We start from the raw sequence: 23,402 nt of genomic DNA, 5'->3' as shown, positions 1-23,402 counted from the left end.
AGATCAAATGAACTTTCTCAGTCTCCTCCTCTTCAAAAGGTAGGACTGTTGGACCCATTGTGCAGTGACCAGAAATGTACTTCAAAGTAAGTGCCAACTACTATTTTAGGTCATTGGAGATAGCTGATTTACCATAACCAAAATGTCAAAATGTCATAGAGTCAATATTCTGACCCAGCGAGGCTACTTTTTGCATCTGAAGCAGCACAGTTACTATAGTCTATGAGCAGCTATCACTTGCTTTCTAAAAATGTCATGGTATTCCAGTTGGAAAAAAATCTGAGAAATGAAAGGGAATGAACTTGGTGGACACACTTTGAACTATCACTGTGGAAACCAAGCTAATTCGTGTGGTGCAATAAGTATAGGACTCAACTGTCATACAATATGTGGTTCTAATTAGAAGCTCTTATGGTAAGGCAACATGGAGTTCCAACTATCACATCAAGCAATAATATTTGATTTTTTTTTAACTTTATGGGGGTTGTATGAAACCAACCCAAAGGCTTGTAAATAATCATGGTTTCTATCTTATCCCATCCAGCTGAGGTTCATTCAACTCAAATATATGAATCTAATAATAAAGCCAAAATCAGAAGTCGGCATTGAAGTACATCTAAAATTTGGTTCTAGAAGCAAAAGTGCAAGTGGTGCATGAATGACGTATTTCCTCACCTGGTACATTTTCTCTGCTGCTGTTGGTCCCTATCTGAACTTGGTGGCTTTTCTGTTCTACCCCCTGGTCAAAGACACCATTTGACTTCCTTGGCCTAGCCCCTTTGTTGCTGGTTTCCTTCCTTCTGATTCAGGCACCTCAATGTTCTGCCATATCATTCTGGCTTTAAAATTCAGGTCCACTTTCTGGAAACTTTGTCTTGTTGGAACTTTGCAATGCTCAATTAGGTACCCTGATCTTCAGCTTTCCTTTAAAAGCCATGAAATTCCAGCAGTCGGGACATTTCAGCAGTCTTCTGTCCGAGCTCCTCTTTGCCAAATCTTCATTAACCAATGCACCAGATCAACCTATACACCCTTTGCTAGACTAACTCTTCTAGAACCAGCCTTCTTAAAGGCTTCATCCCCCACAAATGTCCTTTCCAGGCACCCAAAGAGTAAGCAAAGTGTGACTCTCAGGGCAACAATAGCACTTTCATTTAGCTACCCTGTCACAACTGTACTTCTTTCACACACACGCAAAAAAGGAAAGAACAAACTCTAGGGCCAACCACCCAGACCTCTAATCTCCATTCAATAAATAAGTTACCCTTTTTGTCATACCTGTTCTAAACCTCCAAACAACAATAAAGTCAGATGCTGCTGGTGGAAGCCGAGATCATTTAAACAGCTTACAATGATTTTATAACTAACACAGAGCAGAAATGAGCATATTATGGCCATGATTTCATGACTTTTATTTGTCTTCATTTCTGTTGCTGTACTTCAACGCTGTACGGATGAAGTAGGTACCAGAATAAAAAATGGTTGAAAAATCATTCTCATTACAGAATACAGATGGAAACAGCCACTGGCCAACAAAATTAAGCCTTCCCTGACATCAACCAAGGTAAATCTGTATAACCAATTCACATAAAGTATGAGGGGACATTATCATACTATCACCTTTGTCTAAGGATCTTTGGGGAAAGAAGAATGATTTCCAGGGCTGTCCAAATCTTGCACATTTCAAAGGCATTATCTGCTGCAACAGCTTCCTTTTCATGAAGCATCACATTGGCCATAGCACCTACACCTGGTTTGTCAAATGCCTAAGAACATTTCAGGAAAATAATTATGTGATAAAATGGGCCGTGGGAAACACGCAGCATTATATCTTACTTTCCTGTCTGTGGCTTAGTTCTCATTACCACTGGCAAAGTTTTCCTCTTTAATCTGCAGTGAAGCTGATTTCAGTTTTTATGGGCTCAAAATTAACCATTTCTGATCCCGTTCCTGACAGCTGCATGTCACAATCCCAAAGTATCATTTGGGGTACTTTGGGGTATCAAGTGAGCCCTACAGTGGACAAACATTTGATCATGGCAATGAAGTCATATAAAGTCACAAATGTTACTATACATGGTAAACAGGAATTATTTGTATTTTGTTTTTCTATTTCAGTTGGAATAATAGCTTTTTACTAGTAAAATTTTAGAACCTTATTGGCTGTCAAGTGCTACCCATTTTAAAGCTGTAATTTGGTAAAAGCTCAAACCAGGCAGGATATCTCATTAATTTTGGCCTCCCTGCCTCACACTTCACGGCTTTTCACAGAGAACCCCTGGGCAAAGGCAAACTCTCTTCATTAACTAATGGTTATTGTACTTCTATGTACAATTACAACAGAGGCAACCAAAAGGGAGTAGGAAAGGCAGCAAAGTTCTAGAGGGACTAGTACACAGTACTAGTTTCATTTTTGTAGTATTTAATGCCACCTCCGAGTTGTAAACAGATGAAAGCCTAGCCTGTTTAAAACTGCCTTTGCAGCACAAGCTAAGCAGGGATAGACTTTGGAACAAGAAAAGTTCAAAACCTAAAGTAAGCTCTCACATTCACCATGAAAACGTTGTCTTAGGTACACCAGCTGACAACTGTGGCAGTGACAAAAATCATCTGAATCCTAGCTTTTTGTTTTTGCTGTTGTTTCCTTTTGGTGGGCAGAAAGGAAAACAAAGGGGTGCTACTTGGGAAACTCTTTAAAAGTTCAAACAGTGTCGGGGTCCTCTGCATCAGATTCTTCCGACTTGTACAATGCAGATTTGCATTTCCCTTATCTATAGGCAATGACAAGAAAACAGGTGATGAAATCCCCCTTCCATCCTGTACATTAGTAAAATGCATAGTACAAATGCTCATTTCAAGGTCTTCACGTGGCTCATACTAGCACTGGGTCATGAAGTGAGGACGAATGCTATCCAACCGTCGGGTTAAGATGTCACACCCAGTATCTGTGACTAGGAGTGTGTGCTCAAACTGAGCAGACCGCTTGCCATCTCGGGTCACTGCAGTCCAGCCATCGGGCCAGGTTTCATCTTGCCACCCACCTAATGAAGACAACATAAACAGATTCAGCATAATGAACATAACACAACAGATACAGCTTCTGCAATTGTCTATGGAGAGTCTCAAACATCCAGTCATGGTTGTCCCAAAGGTGCTTTTTCCAAAAAGTTTTTTTTTTCTTTGAAAACATTTTACTTCTCATCCAAGACGTTTCTTCAGTTGAAGAAGCAGCTTCTTAGATAAGAAGCGAAATGTTTTCAAAAAAAAAAAAAAAGTCCAATTGTCTTTTGGAAAAGCACCTTTGGGATAGCCCCATCAATTGTTCATTTTTTTTACTAAAAGAAAAACTTCAGCTTTTTATTTAGGCATACTGTATAGCTTATATATAGAGAATGTTGGCCTGCTTTTCATTAAGCAACATCTCTGGAAGAAGTATATTAAAGTCGATAACCCTGCTATTTTCTCCCCTACAATCATCTTGGATAAAAGGGAATACAGGGCCCCCTCCTCCTCTATTTTGGAAAGCAATTGTTCCCCACCCTTTAAGAATGGTTCCAACATAAGAAAATGTATTGGTGCTGTTCAGAAACTAATTTTCAATCAAATCCCCAGAGAAGAGAATCTTTTAGCACTGGTTGATCTTTTAGCTAATGCTCATGTTTTTTCCAAGGTTTATTTTAATGAGGAAAAACCTGTTTTCCAGTCCACTGGATCATTAATATTGTGTTGCTATCTGGAAAACATTTATTCACATATTCTACTCTGGGTATTACTCTAGTAATATAGACCATTTATAGCAGTGGTGGGTTGCCAAATTTTTTATTACTCATTTATGTGTATTCCTGTGCGTGTTCACGTGCGCAAGAGCCAAGGTGGCGCAGTGGTTAAATGCAGCACTGCAGGCTACTGCTAGATCAGCAGTTCAGCGGTTCAAATCTCACCGGCTCAGGGTTGACTCAGCCTTCCATCCTTCCGAGGTGGGTAAAATGAGGACCCACATTGTTGGGGGCAATATGCTGACTCTCTGTAAACTGCTTAGAGAGGGCTGAAAGCCCTATGAAGCGGTATATAAGTCTACTGCTATTGCTTCTGCACATGTGCAGAAGAGTCTGGGCGGAGCCTCCTGCTGCCGTTACTACTGGTTTGCCCGATCTGGGCCAAACCGGCAGCAACCCATCTCTGATTGATAGGCTCCATATCCTTATTGTCTCGGCTTCCTTGCACTCTTATTACTCAGTTTTTATATATTTTAACAAATTATCTCAATTATCTTCATATCTATGAAAAAATATGCAAAAGGGTCCAAAATATGCCAATTTGTGGAAGATACAGTTTTTTAAAAGGGGGGGAGGAGAACTCTTTTAACATGATGCCCTCTTATAATTTTATTTACATACATGACACTCAAAAGTATATTTAATAATTTAATTGTGCAGATTTTTAAAAAGCAAAATGTCATTATGGATTTTTTAGAAATTAGTATAAACTGACTAGAGAGCCTGTCAGATAGTTTAGGCATAAGAACAGTCTTGGATACAATCTTTTGTACCTTCAAGAAAAGATGTAACAATGCAAAAATATGAGCAAGATTTCATCTCAATGGTTGGAATATACTTTGCTTACAAGATAGCAGCTCCCCAGTGACCAGGAAATGTTCATATATATAGCTCCCAAATTAATTTCAAGAAATTTCTAGTTAGAAACAGAATTCCTTAGATTCATAACAGCATATTACCTTCACAGATCATTGGTTCTATCGTAAATGCATGGCCAGGCTTCATTACTCCAACAGCCTTATTTTCTGGGAAGGACAATAAAATATTATCGGGAAATGATCACTTCTCACAGACAAGACAGGAATGAAATACAAGACAATGCTAAAGTACCACAATGTACAGTAGTTGTACACAGTTTTTTTTAAAAAAGCCTTTCTTTTATTTTCTTTCACTTACTATAAAGTACTTTGGATAGAGGTATTGAAAGCTGGATCCAGTATAAAACAATTCACCCAAAACAAAAAGTAGATAGAAAAAAATGAATTTACAAAAGTCCTTTTTAATTTCCACTTTCCTACCTGCAGCTGCCAATCCTAACAAAAATAAATTCTAGTGATTTCCTTTCCACCCAAATAAATGTATACATGTTATTGTTAATGTGCTCATTTCTTTGGTAAGTGAGGGTATTATGTCATGGGTTTTTCTGTTTTTTTTTTTTAATTATTCTTATAGCTGCCCAGAATCACTTGTATGGGACAAGTGATTATATAAATCATATAAGTAATTAAACAAAACACCTAGAGTGCACATATAAGTGAATGTATATACTTGCTAAAAGGTATATATTTAAAAAGGGCAGGGACGAGATAAATAGCCCCACAATTTAATAATTAGTGTTTAAAACTTTCTATAAAAGCTACTCCACTTATATAATTAAGAGATTTCCATCTCGCAAGGAACAATTTCATGCAGAGTTGACAGAGAAAAAGACCTTCTTGGTGTTACAAAAGGGTTAGTATAATCACCTTCTTTGTGCAAGCAAGGAAATGAAAAAGAATCTACATCAAACCAAGGCAAATATATAACACGCTCCAGCAATGTCAAGATATAGCATTAGCCTGGTCTTTTTAAAGCAATTAACCATTGTTTCATGAGTTGTTTCCCTTCTTTAAGGAAAGAATATAGGCAAAGTACGAGCTATATCCACATCTCACTTCTCAGTCTTGCCTATGTTAACAGTCTTAAAACTAGCTATGGTTTGCCTAAAAAAGCCATGACTGTACCTGCAGCAAATGTGGGGAAATTTCATTATTTTCAATAAGAGCAATATAACTTCATAATGTATTTACAGTTGCACAAAAATAGAAGACATTCACATATGTGTATTGTAGGTATTTTATTTAATTAGTTATACAATTTATGTACTTGTTCATCTCATCTCTGGGCAGCTTACAAGAATAATTAAAAACACTGAAAAACCCATGATATAATAAACCCAGTTACCAAAGAAATGAGTATAAAATCCTTCACCAGCATCTGACATCTGACCTTGTGGTAAGATTTACAATAGGATAACCATGCAATCTCATTTTACTATCCATCAATCTTCACATCCTCTACTGAGAAACACTTCCACCAATCAATCTGAATTATTAACTAGACTAGGCGAGAAGGGGAGCAGACAGGCAAGCTAACTAGGAAAGAATGGGATAGCAGGAAGAATTGTTCACATTACTAAAATACAGGCAGTCCTCAACTTACGTTCGTTTAGTGACTTATGACAATTTTTCAAGAGTTACAACCTTGCAGCATCCCCAGGATCACACGATCAAAATTCAGACGCTTGGCATCTGGTTCATATTTATGACCATTGCTATGTCCTAAGCAGTGGTGGGGTTCAAATCCCATTCCAACTGATACGGTTGGAACAGGGCTGGCGGCATCATGGACGCGCGCAGCGCATGCACGGTGCACATGCATCATAGCACCTCCGTGATGCTCCAGCTGCTCTGCAGAGCATCATGCAGGCACTGTACGCGCCATGCGCGTGTGCATCAGCGCAGAAACTTTAAAACACAGGTAAGGAGCTCAGGCGGGTGGGCCCTCTGGAGCACCATACCGGAACGGTATCCCGTGCTCCGGGCTGGCTTCAGTACACCCATACCGGGGCGTACCGCCTGCAACCCACCACTGGTCCTAAGGTCATGTAATCCACCTTTTTGATCTCCTGACAAGTAAAGTCAATGGGGAAGCCAGATTCACTGGGTTAGTACTGGGTTTACTAACTTATCGACTGCAGCGACTTGCTTAACAATTGTGGCAAGAAAGGTCGTAAAATGGGGCAAAACTCACCTAACAAATGTCTCACTTAACCACAGGAATGTTGGGCTCAATCGTAGTTGAAGACTACCTGTATATTGTTTGTGGAGCCGCCCTTCAAGCCTACATCCACAACAATACTAACTGCTTTGGCCAGTTAAGGTGCTGACCACAGTATTCTGATTATAAAATAAGCCTTTGTGCTTCCCAACCCATTTTAAGATGTTCCTAAAGGCCGAGATGCACATATGTGTCTGTCACTTCCAACTCCAACTTCACTGTCTTTTAAGGTCATCAGCTATAGAAATGTAGGAAACAATCACGTTTACTGATTGCTAGCAACACAATACCAGAGCAGGTATTCCTTATACTTACTGGCATAATGTGGCACATTGGGAGCGGTGTGGAACAGCTTATGAATCCCATGCCCACAGTAACTCCGAACTACTGAAAACCCATTGGCTTGAGCGTGTTTCTGTATAATATTCCCCAATTCTCTATACCGTACACCAGGCTTTACTGCAAAGCAATGCATATGTTTAGAAATCACAATGAAAACAACGGTCAGTATGCATACACATATTCTCTTTTTTTGCACATGTGCACCTTCTCCCTCAAAGAATTGCACAAGAGCTCAGAATTTATGATACGGGTGGAAAAAGGAAGAAAAGGAAGACTTTTGATCAAATACTTTCAAAATGTAAAGGTTTCAAGTTTGGACTCACAGAACATTTCAACAGAATGATCTCGGGGAGATCAAGCTTACCAGCTGCCCAGGCTAAAAAGACAAGTATCATTTCTAGTTTTCAGACACTAGTTCCACAGCTACAACTAAGGCATAATGCAGTTTGCATTGTTTGTGGGATGGCTGTATTTAAATAGGGTGGCAGGCCAGCTGAATTTTAAAAAGAGGGTAAAGTCATGGAGGCTCAGGCTGTAAACTGCTATTGGACTTGATGGCTGTTATATTACCTCTGAAATCATGAGCAGCAGCATTTGCCAAATCTTAGGGAACAATTGCTGAAAAGGGTCATCATTCCCCTTCTATGTTTGTGAACCTCCTAAAGGCATCTGCGTGGCCCTCAAATGACAAAGAATGCTGAAAACATGGACCTCTGGCCAGGTTTGGCCTGTGGCTTAGGGTGACGGGTGAATCCAGTTGTTGTTTATAACTTAGCATGATAGGCTCCTACTTTAATATGCTTGTTTTACTGAACATTGTTTTAACAGCGTCTTGCAAACCACAGTGGTTCTTATAGGCAAGAAAAAGGAAGAGCTACAAAGCCTTCAAACTGTGAGTCATAATATTTAGGGTAGGCAAGCCAACACTGTGGCAAGGATACACCCTCTTTTGTATGCTTCTTAAAGACTCTTAATATTTTTAACTCTTCCTCTTTTAATTACCACAAGTAACATATTTGTACTTTAAGAGAAGAACATTTCCTCTGGTTTTCTCCAAGGTTTAACTGTTGAGAAAAGCAGTATTTATATATTAGTCCACTATGGATTTTCAATAAAAATGTAGCAAAGTGTTAATCATTCCTTGGGCAACATAAAAAAAAAAACCTCTGTGTCTTGTTTAAGTCTGAGTATTAGTTTCCCCTGCAAATGCTAAAGCTCCAGGGGAAGAATTTTGATAATCAGTTTAATCTACTATTTTGTTATGCAAGCTAACTGCCTGTATTCTGAAGAATCTGAACTGCCTCCAGTAAATAACTATTTACATGCTTAGGATGCCTAAAGATTAAGTTTCATCTTATGTTACATTAATTCATGTTCACTATCTGGCTCAAAACATTTTTAATTTGTCACCAACATGCAGATTTACAAGAGAAACAGACTGCAACATTCAGCAAAGAATTCTAAACGTGACATTCCATTAATGTTTAGCCACTGCTCTGGAAATGATCAATTTTCTGAAACTTTTTTAAGCCATTTATTACGCTATTAAAATTAATCATTTTGAATAAGCCAGTCATCACCACCAAAAGGAAAAAAAAATATAGCAATTTGGAACAGTGCAGCATGTTGATTGAGACAGACTCTTAAGGGAGGCGCAGCTCAATGTAATTGATCTTCTATCTGTAATGTGTAAAAAGGAAGTCAGGCACAGGTTTCAAAACGCTCTTACCTGCATCAATTGCCTGCATTAGGCATTCATATGTCGTCTGAACTAATCGCTTTGCACCCTCATCGACTTCTCCAACATAAAATGTCTCATTGAGATCCCCATGATAACCATTACGATAAACAGTAATGTCAACTACAAGAAACAAAAGGAACACTCTGTCTTCATATTCTGTTTTTGCAATCATAACAAGCCTATGATCAACTATCCAAAACACATCACAAAATCAGAATCATCGTGTGTGTGCCTCAGGACTTAGCTCTTTTTCTCCTATTTTATTTGACATCCATATGAAACCACTAGGAAAGATACACCATCGGTCTGAGGCAAGAAATCACCAATATACTGATGACATGCAGCTGTACATTATTTGATGGGTGCTAGGCTCTAGAGGGGAAATGATATTAACTCAGATGAAATCCCAGCAAGACAAAATGACTGTTTATCCAAAAATTACCTAGAGCCATAATAATTTCATATTCAGTGTCTGAGGTGATTATAGTGCCTCTGAAAAATTTTACCTGGAATCCTGGATTGAAAGCTCTTCCTAAAACATCAGATAGAGACTGGGCCAAGGAAAGCCTCTGCCCAGCTACAGCTGAGAACGAAATGCAAACATTTCTGCAAAAGGATGCTCAAGGGGTGATTATTTCTGTCCTTACCACCTCACAGTCAAGTCAAAATATTGTGCTTTATTTGGGCTGCTTTTGAAGACAAAACAAAAACTAGTCCAAAGTGCAACAAGTTGACTGTTGATGTCTTACACTTGGGTCAGCAGACTTTCAGAGTGCGTTGCATATGAATATTGGAAAATTAATTGACAACATCAATGGCTGTACCAACAACATGATAACCAAAAGCCTCCTTGTTTAGTGATGAATTATCAAGAATTAAAAACAGAAAGGTCCTGTTAGTTCAGATTAAAAGTTTCTCATGGTGATTACCAAAAGGCATCTGAAGAAATAGCCATAACATCAGCACGTAAATATAATTTACAATCTGCTATGGCAATGCAAGAATTGTTTTTCAGACTGATAAACATTCAAGGGTCTCTTATGTATACAACAAGTTGTAAAACTCCCATTTTCAGTTCAGGCTCCTCTCAAAAAGCTTGACTGCCAAAAGGGACAGTTAGTTGGAAGATGCAGAGACTTTTTTTTAAGAAAGAAATTGCTATAAGGTTTATGGCTTTAATTCTGGACAAATGTAAAAGTTTGAAAAGAAAAACAAAAAGAACTTAATTGGTTGCATCTGTATACAATTAGTCAAGTAGGAGATGAATAAACTAACCAGTAAGCTTCCTCGGCAGTTTTTTTTACAAATATCAAAAATAAAACATATGTTTTGAAGTTTGGTAATCCCCAAAGCAAAACAAAACTAATTATTTTGGAAGGACATCATCGTTAGATAGATGTTTACATAGACTCTTTCTCCAATGGCGATATCCTTCCAAAATCCTATTTCCTATGAAAATATTTATTTGAAGTTTCCTACCATTAACAATATCGCCTTCTTGTAAGCGTCGCCTGTCTGGAATGCCATGGCAGATGACTTCATTTACTGATGTACAGCAAGACTTAGGAAAATTGTAATAATTCAGTGGCGATGGGTAGCAATTTCTGGCAATGCATGCCTGAAAAGAATTTTGAATACGATTTTCACTCAAAAATATTCCAAAATGTCATTTTAATAAGTGCAGCAAATTTAAGAAAGCATAATTTCTGAAAGATGAACTAAAATCAACTATATACGATTAGACATTTAATCTCTCCCTGGAACAAGGATCTATTTGAGACCCAATAGCATTTTTAAAATACACATGATGCCTGATAACATATTAGCTTCCTGATTTTTTTAATTTTAAGTATTAGGGGAAAACAAAAGTCAGATAGTACAGAGTCTGGCAGGTTTTCAGAAAAGTCTCAGGAATGCGCTGGTGCTACAGGTGCAATATTGGGAATCTATGAACTAATGTTATATAGCCACTCCTAACTATGCAGATTAGTAAACTGGTTTTTTAAAAAAAAATTAAACACAGAATCTAAGCTTTAAAATATGGTAACAAAAATAGAACCTCATCAAAATATCCTTACTAAATGAACAGCATGATCTATTTCTTCAGTGGTAACACCTGGCTTCACCATCATGGCAGCAACATCTAAGACTTCTCTAGCAAGCTGCAGGATAAAGGAACAGAAATTATTTATAATGATAAACAATTTTCACGGAATCAATATAAATGCATATATATGTGTGTGTGATTACATTTTCAAAGGAAGCATGCAAAGACATTTCTTTTTAGATTCTACTTCATTTTAACTAATGTTGTGCAGTATAAACTTACCCTACACACAACTCGCATCCCTTCTATATCTTCTGAAGAAAGGATCTTTATCTGAGAAGTTCCTTTAAGGGCCTGTTCTGACTCAGACATACCTAAAAGAAAGGATTATTACCATTATGATAACTAATAAATTGATCTCCCAGGTTTCCTCCAGAAAGCACAAGCTTAGAAAACTTATAAAGCTGTCCTCTTATTTTATCCCAATAATGACACCCAATGAGCTGAGTGATGATTACTCAAAAATCAGTAGGGAACTTGTGGTTCAGTGGGAATTTAAATCTGGTTTATTCCAGCCCCCGATTCCAACTATTATATTATACTGGGAAATGATATCTATTCACAAAAATTTTTAGAAACAAATGCATGGTGGTTGCATGCAAAAGCTATGGAAGGTTTACGTCCAGTAAACTACCACAGCATTCGCAAATAAATTAATGGTTAATATAAATCAATGGTGTGACCACATCTGGAATAATAATGTGTGCAATTTTGGGCACCACACCTTAAAAATGATACAATGGAAGTAAAGATTTGGAGGAAGATAAAAAAGGGGCTGGAACAGTTTCTCTGCAAAGAGAGGTTGCAATATTTGGGGCTTTTTAGTTTAGAAAGGAGACAACAGAGAGAGAATATGATTGAAGTATACAAATTACCTACAGTGTGGATAAAAAGAAAAAGAAGGAGAAGGTATTCTCTCCTTCCCAAAGGAACCAGAGGTCACCCATTGAAATTGAATCTTAAAAGAATCGGGACTGACTAAAGGAATTCTTTTTTACACAATAAGCAATTCAACTTTGGAACTCACTACCACAAAATGTAATCCTGGCTACTGGTTGGATTCCAAAGAGTTGGGATTAATGGCGATTAGTTTGACGGCAGTATAAGTGCTTCTGAAGGTCATCTACTGGAAGACTAGAGAGCTTTCCTATGCAATTGGTTGGTCATTGTGAGAACAGATTACTGAACTAGATGGGCTAGGGGTCCAATCTACATGGGCAGTGCTGATCTCTTATATACGGCTGGATCAGCTTGGATCCAGATGAAAAATTGGAATGCTCTGATGTTGAAATGTCTGTACCAGAATGTTCCATTCCAGAATGGTAGGTTTTGCACATAAAATCTGCAATTATATTTGAATTTTTTTTAAAAAAAAGATAAAGGGTATTAATAAAAGTGAAATATAAAACAGGAGCAAAACAAGAAACCCTGGATACGACACATCTTATTTGAACTTCCCCTAATTCTTCTCAAACATTTGACAGAGTTATCTGACGGAATATTATGACCAAATGTGTGTTACCCAACAGAAGGATGGCTAATGCTTGTTTGTCAAATTAAAAAAAAATCACTTCTGCTTGAATTTTTTTGTTTGTTTGTTATTTTTCTAAAGCAACTGGTCACCAAACCTGAAGCATAATACATCCAAATATTTTTGAGACATACCCATTCTGAAAAAGAAATAGTTAACACAGTTTAAATTAATCACAGGCTCAACAAATGAAAATTGTACTATGCCTATAATTACCTAAGGTGTGATCTGCATAATCTGGCCTTTGAATGTAACTCGGCACAGGCCTCATTGGCATCTAAATAAAGCACAATTAGGATCTGTTTAAACATATTTATTACCTTAGTCATTCTGAATGTGGATAACAGTTGCTAGAAAACAAACTATAAAATGGATATTTTCAAATCAAATGAAAGCATATATTAAAATCTCTCATCCAAGAGCCGCAAGCCAAGTGTGTTGTTTGATAAGCCAGTGTCAGATAACAAGAGACGCAACAATGGGAGACATCAGCAAAAGTAACTGGAAACCCAAAATATATACCGTAATTTTCAGACTATAAAACACTCCAGACTATAAGATGCACCTAGCTTTGGGGAAGGAAAACAAGAAAAGAAAATCTGCCTCTGTCTCCCAGCAATTTGCCTCCTTGCAGCAAACAGCCTCGTGGGCTTCAGCACAGCCTGATTTAGCATGAGCAGCTGATTGGCGGTTGGACTGGCCTCCTGGAATCGCGATGATCAGCTGTTCCAGGCTGTGGGGATTGCCGCTGCCCTGTGGTGCCATCGCTGCCTATCGCCACTGCCAGCTCCATGAGACCATTTTCGGCCTCCGGGCCCCATTTTCGGCCCCTTCCAGGAGAAGGGGATGGGCGGCAGCAATCCCCGCAGCCTGGAACAGCTGATAGGCAGTATTCCAGAGGCAGATCCAACTGCCAATCAGCTGCTCATGCTAAATCAGGCTGTTTGCGGCAAGGAAGCAAATTGCTGGGAGGCAGAAGCTGAAGGGTGGTGGATGAGCGCGGCTTCGGCAACATTAGCTCTATAAGACGCACAGACATTTCCACCCACTTTTGGAGAGTGCGTCTTATACTCCAAAAAATATTGTAAATAAAACCAGAGTTCCAAAGGAAGAAGACAATACTCCAGGTAGACAGATGTTAGGAAATCAAAGAATACAGGAATACAATAGCAGAGTTGGAAGGGACTTGGTCTTCTAATCCAACCCCCTGCCTAGGCAGGAAACCCTATACCGTTCCAGACAAATTGCTATCCAACATCATCTTAAAGACTTCCAGTGTTGGGGCATTCGTAACTTCTGGAGGCAAGCTGTTCCACTGATTAATTGCTCTAACTGTCAGGAAATTTCTCCTCAGTTCTAAGTTGCTTCTCTCCTTGATTAGTTTCCATCCATTGCTTCTTGTTCCACCCTCAGGTACTTTGGAGAATAGTTTGACTCCCACTTCTTTGTGGCAACCCCTGAGATAATGGAACACTGCTATCATGTCTCCTCTAGTCCTTCTTTTCATTAAGAGAAGAAACTGAACTGGGGCCGGGAACTGGAGACAAAGGCAAGTGCACACAAATGTCCTTAGTAATTCTCAGCCTTTCTCTGAAGAAGTGGATGAAGAAAATCAACACTGAGCTCCAATCATATTCCTCTGGAGATCCTAAGCTCCATGAAGCCTGGTGCACCCTAGAGAAAAAGTGTTCATCTCCCGAGTAACCCTCCCAAGATGTCTATCTTTAAACCATTCGGTATGTTGCTCTGAAACCTAGCAATCACACTGAACTTCTGGGCTCAGAAATCAAGAGAGTTCTTCTCGTTTAGCTGCTTAAATTACAAGCGCAGAAGACAAAGAAAATACAGTTTCTGCTTCTGGTTCAGTCTAACACTTTAGGAAAACGGTCTCTGTTAGTACTCAAGTTCCCCAATGCTACCTCTTTTCCTCTAATCAGGTTTTCTCTGAAGTGGCTATAGCTTAAAAATCCTGAGCTGTAGGAATGAAGCCCAAATAAAAATGATCTTAAAAAAATAGTCATTTAGACAATAGCCAGGTTTTCAGTAATTCCACCATTCCTTTTTATAGCTATTGAAGTAACTGTATATTTATGAAGTTTCAGTTTGAGAACCTGATGTTAAGAGACAAAACAGAATTCAGTAACTCTGAATAACAATGTCATACCACATTAATTCACAAGCAGATGTGGTATTCAGCAAGTTCTGACCAGCTCTGGAGAGCCTGTAGCGGATATTTTGAGTAGTTCAGAGAACTGGTAAATACCACCTCTGACTGGCCCCGCCCCCATCTATTCTATGCCTCCCGAGTCCCAGCTGATTGGGAGGAAATGGAGATTTTGCAGTAACCTTCCCCTGGAGTGGGCAGGGAATGGAGATTTAACAGCATCCTTCCCCTGACACGCCCACCAAGCCATGCCCAAAGAACTGGTAGTAAAAAAAATTGAATTCCACCACTGTTCCCAAGGCATAATGTGAGCCTTCCAAAAACCTTCCATTGAACTTGAAATATTTAGGGTGGCAGAAGGAGAAAATATTAAATGTGTACTGCTTCAATTATATTTTGATTTGCCTTTTTTCCCCTTGCTTTTTGAGTTGAAATAACAAGCCCCCCAACAAGATAACATGCCCTTGCCTTTAAGGATTGCAGAAGCACTGTTGCTTCAATTGTTTAAAAGTTTTCCAGTTTAAACTGGATGTCTCAAATCATTGCACTAAGAACTGCAGCTTCTATACAGAGCCAGTATTCCAAATTTTCTATAGACAGCAAGACAACAAACTGGGAGTTCTCATTTGTATTAAAAGTTGCAAACTGGCAAAGTCATTATTATATGAATGACAAGTGACCTATTCTGCAATGTACAGAAGAATTTACAATTTCATACTTTATGTCACACATTTAGCAGCTGCTTATAACCAGAGGGCAAGATTCTCAAAATCTTGTTTAACCAGATGTATTGAAAGGGAAAAAAGATTAGTTTAGAAAAGTATTGGCAATTATTTATGTAAAGCAATTTCCTATGTTCCGAAGAATGATATCATAAAAGGCCTAGAAGACACAGAAAACACATTCTGAAACAGGTTTGGCAAATCACATTAACAATGATTTGAGAAATCAGTTATAACTGTGGCTCAGGAGAGCCAGCATCATAAAAATATAACTGTAACTAAATCATGACTGATTGACCAGAGAGAAAATGGAAGTAGGTAATAAAGAAACTTAAACCAAATTGTCCAGCACTGGGTACATGTTGTTCTTTGGCTTCTTCACATGAATCATTACCCAATTACAACAGAGACATTTAAATAAGTACTTTCTGATAAGCGGTAAAAAGGAATTTCTAGTAAATGGTTTGGGTAATGAAGGAGGGAGGTACTGCTCTAATATGAATATAAGTTATTCTATCTTTATTCCTTTTGATTCTGCAATCACCAGCTACATTACCATCATATTCAACTACTGCATCCATGATAACAGAAATTATTTTTTCAAGTTAGTGTTTCTTCAAAGACTGAGATACTATTTTGTACATGAGTTTATCTCCTAGCAAAAAACCTAAACATTCTGTTAGCAGCTTTTATCCAAAGTCTTTATATTTGGGCAGAAACCGAATTATTTGTCAGTCCGCTCTATGTGGTTATTTTATGAATTCACTTATTATGGCTTAATGCTACATTCAAAACAAATGACTATGGTTTATTCAAAAACCATGTTTAACTAATCCGAGTTTAATACATTATTAGTCACTACCTATACCAGGGGTTGGCAACCTTGAACACTCAAAGAGCCACAAAGATCCTAACCGGAAACAGACAGACAGACAGACAGACACACACACACACCGTTCAATTCTGGAGCTGACCCAAAGTCCAGTTCCTCCACCATAGAGTCTCCTCCTAGTGCAGCATCTTTTTTCCTCTACCTGTCCTAACCAAAAGCCCTAGCAATTATGGAGTCAACCAGCAACAGGGAGCCACAGCAGAGGGATAAAAGAGCCACATGTGGCTCCAGAGCTGGGGTTGCCAAAGGCCTTAAAATATTTTATTTCCAGAGCCTATATGAAGTTGGAAGTCCTCCTCTAAAATATATATTTTAAAACGCCTGATTTGTTCTCATCAAATTGAGCTGCCTGTTTATATGCACAGTTATTTCCAAGCTGTGAAAATATTTGCAGAATAAAACCCAAATCTTCTATTATGGACTATCCACTAAAACAGATATGACTAATATTTCCTTTGTTCTATATGGAGCTGGTCTTTGACTTTAGAATACAATTGGAATCAGAATGTCTGTTACTAAGCAAGGTGGTGGTTAAGTGAGTTGCGCCCAATTTTACAACCTTTCTTGTCTGAGTTGTTAAGCGAATCACAGCAAAAAAAACCACGCATAGCCTTTAGGAGGCTTGTAGAGTGCTCCTGGAGGCCCGGGGGGGGGGGGGGGGCAAAAGCAAGCAAAAGACTTCCCATTTTTCACTCATTTTTGGCCTCCCCAGCCCCCAGGAGCACTCTGGAAGCCTCCTAAAGGCTATGCATGGCCATTTTTGTAAAGGGGGCACAGTTTCAGGAGACCAAAAATGCTGTATTCAGTGTATAAGACGCACCCAGATTTTCACCCTTTTTTTTGAGGGAAAAAGGTGCATCTTATACTCCGAAAAATATGGTAGGTACTCCTTGACTTACTTCACTTACTGACTGTTCAAAGTTACAAAGCCACTGAAAAAGTGACTTGTGACCATTTTTCACACTTATGACCATCGCAGCATCCCCATGTGATTTACATTCAGATGCTTGGTAACTGGTTCATATTTATGACGGCTGCAGTGTCCCAGAGTCATATGATCACCTTTTGTGACCATGTGACAAGCAAAGTCAATGGAGAAGCCAGATTCACTTAACAACCGTGCTACTAATTTAACAACCGCAGTGATTTATGTAACAAATGTGGCAACAAAACTCATTTAACAAATTTCTCACTTAAATTTTGGGCTCAATTGTGGTCGTAAGTTGAGGGCTACCTGTATAAGCCTTCATGGAAGTGGACTTGATTCATAAAGACAAATAATATAATTTGTTATAAAACGTTCTCTTTAATGGATAATAGGATGTTTTAAATTGTCTGATATACATTATGGTAAATAACTATAAAAATTGTTTAACGTATACACATCTTTAAAAAAATAAATGGACAATCACGTTCTCTAACTGGGAGAGCTATCATGAAAAAATTACCTTCCTGTGGTTTGACTGGCGGAAAAACTGAACAAAGTGACACATTTCAGTTATTTCACCCTATTTACCAGTGGATAATGTGGCCTGAGTTTCCCAGTATATCGATAACCAGCCCAGGGATCTGTGTTTATGTCTCCATCTACAGTCCAGGCAGAAACTTCTCGTTTTGCTTTGTCATCTTCTATAAAACAAAAGCAGAATCATCACTGATTTTAATTAAGAAACTTCATCAAACATCAGAAATTGAAAAGTTAGATGGATAGATGGAACTTCTTTCCCCTCTCTTCTTTAGAGCTTTAAATTCCCCTCCTCCCTCCATGCTTGCTTTTCCTGCACTGGAGTATAAAATATACCAAGATTTTGAAGAGGCAAATTTTTTTAAAAAAGGTTTTGCACTCTGCATGCCTAGCAAAAACAGCCTGTTTTTTTACAAAAATGGGCCCATTTTTTTGTGAAAAAAGGGGCATGCCTAGCCTTTAGGAGGTTTCTAGGGGACTGGGGGTTTCTAGGGGACTGGGGAACAAAAACGAGCAAAAAATACGGCCCATTTTTTTGCCCTCCCCAGCCCCCAGGAGCAATCTGGAAGCCTCCTAAAGGCTACGCACGGCCATTTTTGCAAAGGGAGCAGAGTTTTGGGAAGCCAAAAATGCTGTATTCAGTGTATAAGTCATACCCAGATTTTAACCCTCTTTTTGGGGAGGGGGAAAGGTGCGTCTTATACTGCGAAAAATACAGTAACTCGGATACTATTTGTATAAAGATCTTTTTTTTGTCAAAAAGCTATTAAAAAATAAATAAATCCAAGTCAGTACTAAAGCACTGGCCTAGTCTTGCCTTGCCCAGTTGCACTGTCAAAACTCTACTGTACCAATCATGCTGCGTCTTTATTTTTCAGTTCCTCTGCCTCCCTGAACTCATTTTTAAATACAGGTAGTCCTCGGCTTACAACAGTTCATTTAGTGACCGTTCAAAGTTACAACGGCACTGAAAAAAGTGACTTATGACCGTTTTTCACACTTACAACCTACCAACACCATGGTCATGGGATCAAAATTCAGATACTTGGCAACGGACTCATACTTAGGACCATTGCTGAGTCCCAAGATCATGTGGTGACCTTCTGTGATCTTCTGACAAGCAAAGTCAATGGGAAAGCCAGACTCACTTAATAACCATGTTACTAACTTAATAACTGCAGTGATTCACTTAACAACTGTGGCAAGAAAGATCATAAGATAGGGCAAAGCTCACTTAATAAATGTTCCACTTAACAACAGAAATGTGGGGTTCTGCGGTCATAAGTCGAGGACTACCTGTATGTCACGTCTTTCACTATTCCTAAAGCAGTAAAAGATCACAACTGTTTAAGAAACTAAAGTCCAAGGTCCCATTCAGACATAGAAACCTACCAATGTGTAAAAAGCATTGTCCATAAAATATCTAGAAAGCAATCAGAAATATTTTAAGAAATGGACTAAAGTGTCAGATCACTTTCGTGACTGTACCACTGCAAGCTACAGTTGTGTCATGTGTATGAATGTTCTTCCATAAAAAAGAAGAAAATTTATATAGTAATAAAAAGGGAATCAAGGAAAATCATAACTTAAACCATTTTCCTCTGTCATCTAGATTAATATTTCCCATTGTGTTATATGACTCTAACTGCTCTGAATTATCAACTATGTCTACATTAGCACAGCCAATTGAACAAATTCAATAAACCATAGTTAAGCAACACATCATTCAGTGCAAGACATGGACTGGGTTTTTTCCTTTTCTGTTATACAAAAGACCATTCAATCCTCTATGAATCCTTGTATGATGTACCTCAGAAAGCAAACCCACGTTTATTACATCAATAACAACCAAACTGTTATTACAGATTGATTTTAGGATGATTTGATGTCACCATAAACAAAATAGATTGCAAAGAAAATATGATAAAATCAAAAGGATGTACTTGCTTACTTGCTTTCTTGTGCAGCAATTTGTGAGTAGCCCAGCTTCCTTTAAAACACTCCTAAAAAGGCAAATTATATAAATTTAGCAATACTTTGAAACAGATTAACTTTATATGGCTTACAGTTCTACAGGTTATAAATCAGACCCTAGAAAGATGAAGGAAAATAGGTTTTCCTTACAGTTCAAACAGCAGACCCTAATTGGATTTCTTTTTAATAAGGCTCAAAAGCCACTTGACATATAAATGTATATGCCTAATATTGCTTTTATATAATTGTAGTATATGTTTTAAAGCACTTTAAAAACATAACTTAGTTTAGCCTTGGACTGGAAACATGGAGCCCTTTCATATCTTTTTTATTATCACACTTATTTGCCACCTAACTCTCAGTTCAGGGCAATTCTGAGTCTTTTATGGGAATTATTTGTTGTGACTATATGAGCATTTATAGCCAACATATTGGGATGGGACATAAGTCTGTAAAAAGCACAGTAAACAAATTTTGGCATTTCAAAATGGAAAATAGTTTCCTGGAGCCTAAATGATAACATTCACAGTACTGCTAGATATATCGTACACCATCACATCTACCTACTGGTTGTATGCTACCATTAAAAAAATAAAGTTTTCATGCAGCTCAAAACAAAAATTTAGCAAAATCATGGAGAGGAGATTCAACCATTGCTAAATCCCTCATTCCCTAAGGCAACATGTAGATGGTTTCTTCTTACAATCCTGTTTTTCAGGAGCTTACTTTAGCCTGGAGTAGTTACTGCAAAAGGCAGCTCCATAGCACCACTAAAAAGGTAGACAGCTGAATTCCTCATATGTGCAACATTTCCACACCTATCTTTTTTATCCTTCAAAAATACATTCTGAATGCTTGATTCAACCTGGTTTCCTATACAAATATGTTCCTCAGCCCAGTTCTATTAAAAGCAAGCCTGACTTTCTTCATAATTTGTAAAACGATTGCTCTTTGCAACAAGAGCAAAAATACAACACAAAGATGTTCCCATTTCCTTTTCTCCCAACTCTCATCATCTTCAAACATTAATTTACTAATGACACGGAGGTGGTTGCTGACTTTTAATTTTTTTTCCCCATCTTGCTTTCTTGTATTAATTTTTTAAGAAAAATAATCAAATGGATTTCACACATCATAAACCTTAAAAACCTGACAGAAGCAGAATCTGATCTTGTGACCTTCCAGCACATTTAACTTAAAGCCAATTAAAGTATTCATCATCAAAAAAGACTGCAAAAGGCTTCTTCCTTCAAAACCTAGCAAAACGTAGACTTGTATGAATACCACAGAAATTATGTAAAATTTAAAACAAGCATTTATTGCATACGTACACAAATTTTCCTGAGTTTCCACATTCATGCCAATCATTATGGACATTGCATGTGTTTTATACTATGCACTATACACTAAAACTATGGTTTATGCTTTTACTAGTATATACAAATATGAACTTGGGTCCGACTCCAAGCAACATCAGGATCCTTAAATTGGATAAATGAATCAGACTTAGATTACTGAGTATTTAAATAGGATTTGCAGTAGGAAAAAAAAATGACACTTCCTTATAATTGCTCCCCAAATTTCTGTAGCCAGCTCAGGTAACACAGCTAGATGACTTTGGCTAATTTCAAATGAGCATGGTACCTGAGTGGTGTATCAATAGGACACCCAAGAACCTTAGTAAGGCCGAAATATTGAAAAACCATTTTGGAAGGAAATCATGGCACATTATTTCTCTACTAGTTTCAGTAAAACAACATGGATATGTCCATACAGTCATCAAAAGCTGAAGCTGATTCAGAGGAATATTCGACATGGAGGACAGAAATGTCAGAACTTTGGAAAAGGGAGAAAGATTTTTCTTCTAAGAAAAAAAAAGAAGGCTCACCTGATTTTAAAAGGTGAACTATGGAAACAATGAAGATGAAGACAAGGCAGGCCACCCATGTTCAGAATCATTCTCAATTATGATTGCATTTCAGGATCCCTAACACACTGGAAAATTTAGAATAGTTCTGGTGCTAAGGCCTGATTTTTCTTCAAATCTGACACAGAAACTTGTTACAGTTAATATCAAAACCTTAGCCTGTGGGCTGCTTTTAGAGGGAAAGCTTTGGCAAAAATTCCTTGGGCAATCAACTAAAATATCCAAAGTGCAACAACAATCACTTGTTGACGGACTGGAAGAACCCAGCCGTTTTTTTTTCCCTCTCCAAAATCTATCTTGTGAATCTTGATGACAGAACAGGGTTTTATTGTTTTTAAAATGGGGATGTCAGGCTTTGAGTGCTTTGTCCTTCAGCGTGTATATGGGGCCTATTCCTAGCATTAATGAGTAAGAAAATGCACCTCCCCTTGCTTTAGATTTCCCCACTTCTGACATGTAAACCCCAGGGTAGAAAAACCTTTTTATTAAAAGGGGGTTGGGGTTGGATGGAGGTAAGGAGGTAAGAAAGAATTAGGGCTTTTTTAGTTCACTGGTACCAGAGTTGGGTGTGTTGGGCTACAAGTGACATCGCTGGGAAGGATGGACGTTGTAGTCCTTTGCTTTACCAAATCCCAGGTTGAATGATAGCGCCTTCCTTTGGCTTTTCCTCCCTTAGCAACAACCAAAGGAAGAAGGCAAACTTGAAAGAGAGAGAGAGAGAGAGACTAGCAGAAACGCAGAAATCTCGGCAACGCCATCAGCCTTTCTGAATTCAGTCCCTCACTTCCCAGCAAAACGTGCTCGGGCGGCCAGAGAACAGGCCCGGGCCCAGCCAGCCTGAGTCACACCTGCCTTGGCAGGGCAGCAGCCGCCCCACATGTACGTCCCCCCCACCCTATCCCAGGAGCAGGCAAGCCCCGTGTCCCCGAGGCCCCCCAGTGTCGAAACCGAAAGAAAAGCGGGCCGATGCGGCCGGGTCCCCGGCTCGAATCGAGCTCCCGTCGTCGGGGGAAATCTCTTGCGGCCGAAGCTTTCCGCCGAGCCGCCCTTTGGCGGGCAAAGGACGCCCTCGAGCAAGCGGCGCTTTACCTGCGAGCAGAAGTAGGAGCCCTGGATGCCCAGCTTGATGCAGGTGGGGCACTGCAGCTTGGCCTCGCTGCTGCAGCCCGCCGTCTCGCACACCCGGGCTTCCAACGCCGCCATGCTGCCTGCTGCGACCGCCGCCAAAGGAGCGACCCAGGCGGACGGCGGGAGCAGCAGCGGCAGCAGCCACCACCGGGAAAGGGCGGAGGGAAAGGCGGAACTCTCGGCCTGGAGGTTCCCGATTGAAACAGGGAGGGGCTCCAGGACCCGCTTGCCCGCCTCCCCTCCCCGACTCTCCCCGCCCTCTTGAAGAGACGGATGCGTGGAAGCGGAGCGAGGTGGCGTCGCTTCGGCCAGGCCCCACCGCCTGCAGCCGACTCGCCTCCCCGGGATGTCAGTCTCCGGCACGTTTCTCTAGCCGCCGAGAGTGGCTTTCCTCACCGCTATGTAAGCCCAAGGTTGTTCCGCGAGTTTGCGCTGGAGACACGCGCGAAGTGTCCTCATCCGGACTTGTTGCGCACCTCAGGCTTCGCACGACCAACTTACCTACTCGGATAACGGATCGTTGGGTTCCTCCGG

At 39.2% G+C, this 23,402-nt stretch overlaps 1 protein-coding gene across 1 annotated transcript; it reads right to left on the bottom strand.

Annotated features, from left to right (window-relative positions):
• Positions 1-1,380: 1,380 nt before the first annotated feature.
• METAP1 (methionyl aminopeptidase 1) lies at positions 1,381-23,020 on the bottom strand. The gene is made up of 11 exons (XM_014055944.2): positions 22,830-23,020; positions 19,791-19,842; positions 17,891-18,003; positions 12,813-12,873; positions 11,288-11,379; positions 11,037-11,120; positions 10,438-10,576; positions 8,947-9,078; positions 7,191-7,334; positions 4,736-4,801; positions 1,381-3,041 (listed from the first exon to the last, which is right to left on the bottom strand). The coding sequence occupies exons 1-11, from the start codon at positions 22,941-22,943 to the stop codon at positions 2,878-2,880; spliced, it is 1,161 nt and encodes a 386-aa protein (XP_013911419.2). The 5' UTR covers positions 22,944-23,020; the 3' UTR covers positions 1,381-2,877.
• Between the last annotated feature and the right edge of the window lie 382 nt (positions 23,021-23,402).

This window comes from Thamnophis sirtalis, unplaced genomic scaffold (assembly GCF_051295495.1).
Source record: "Thamnophis sirtalis isolate CommonGarterSnake01/CBP01778 unplaced genomic scaffold, rThaSir2_p1.2 scaffold_10, whole genome shotgun sequence".
Lineage (NCBI taxonomy): Eukaryota > Metazoa > Chordata > Lepidosauria > Squamata > Natricidae > Thamnophis > Thamnophis sirtalis.
The sequence above is the reverse complement of the archived record's forward strand: the minus strand, read 5'-3'. Positions and strand labels throughout refer to the sequence as shown.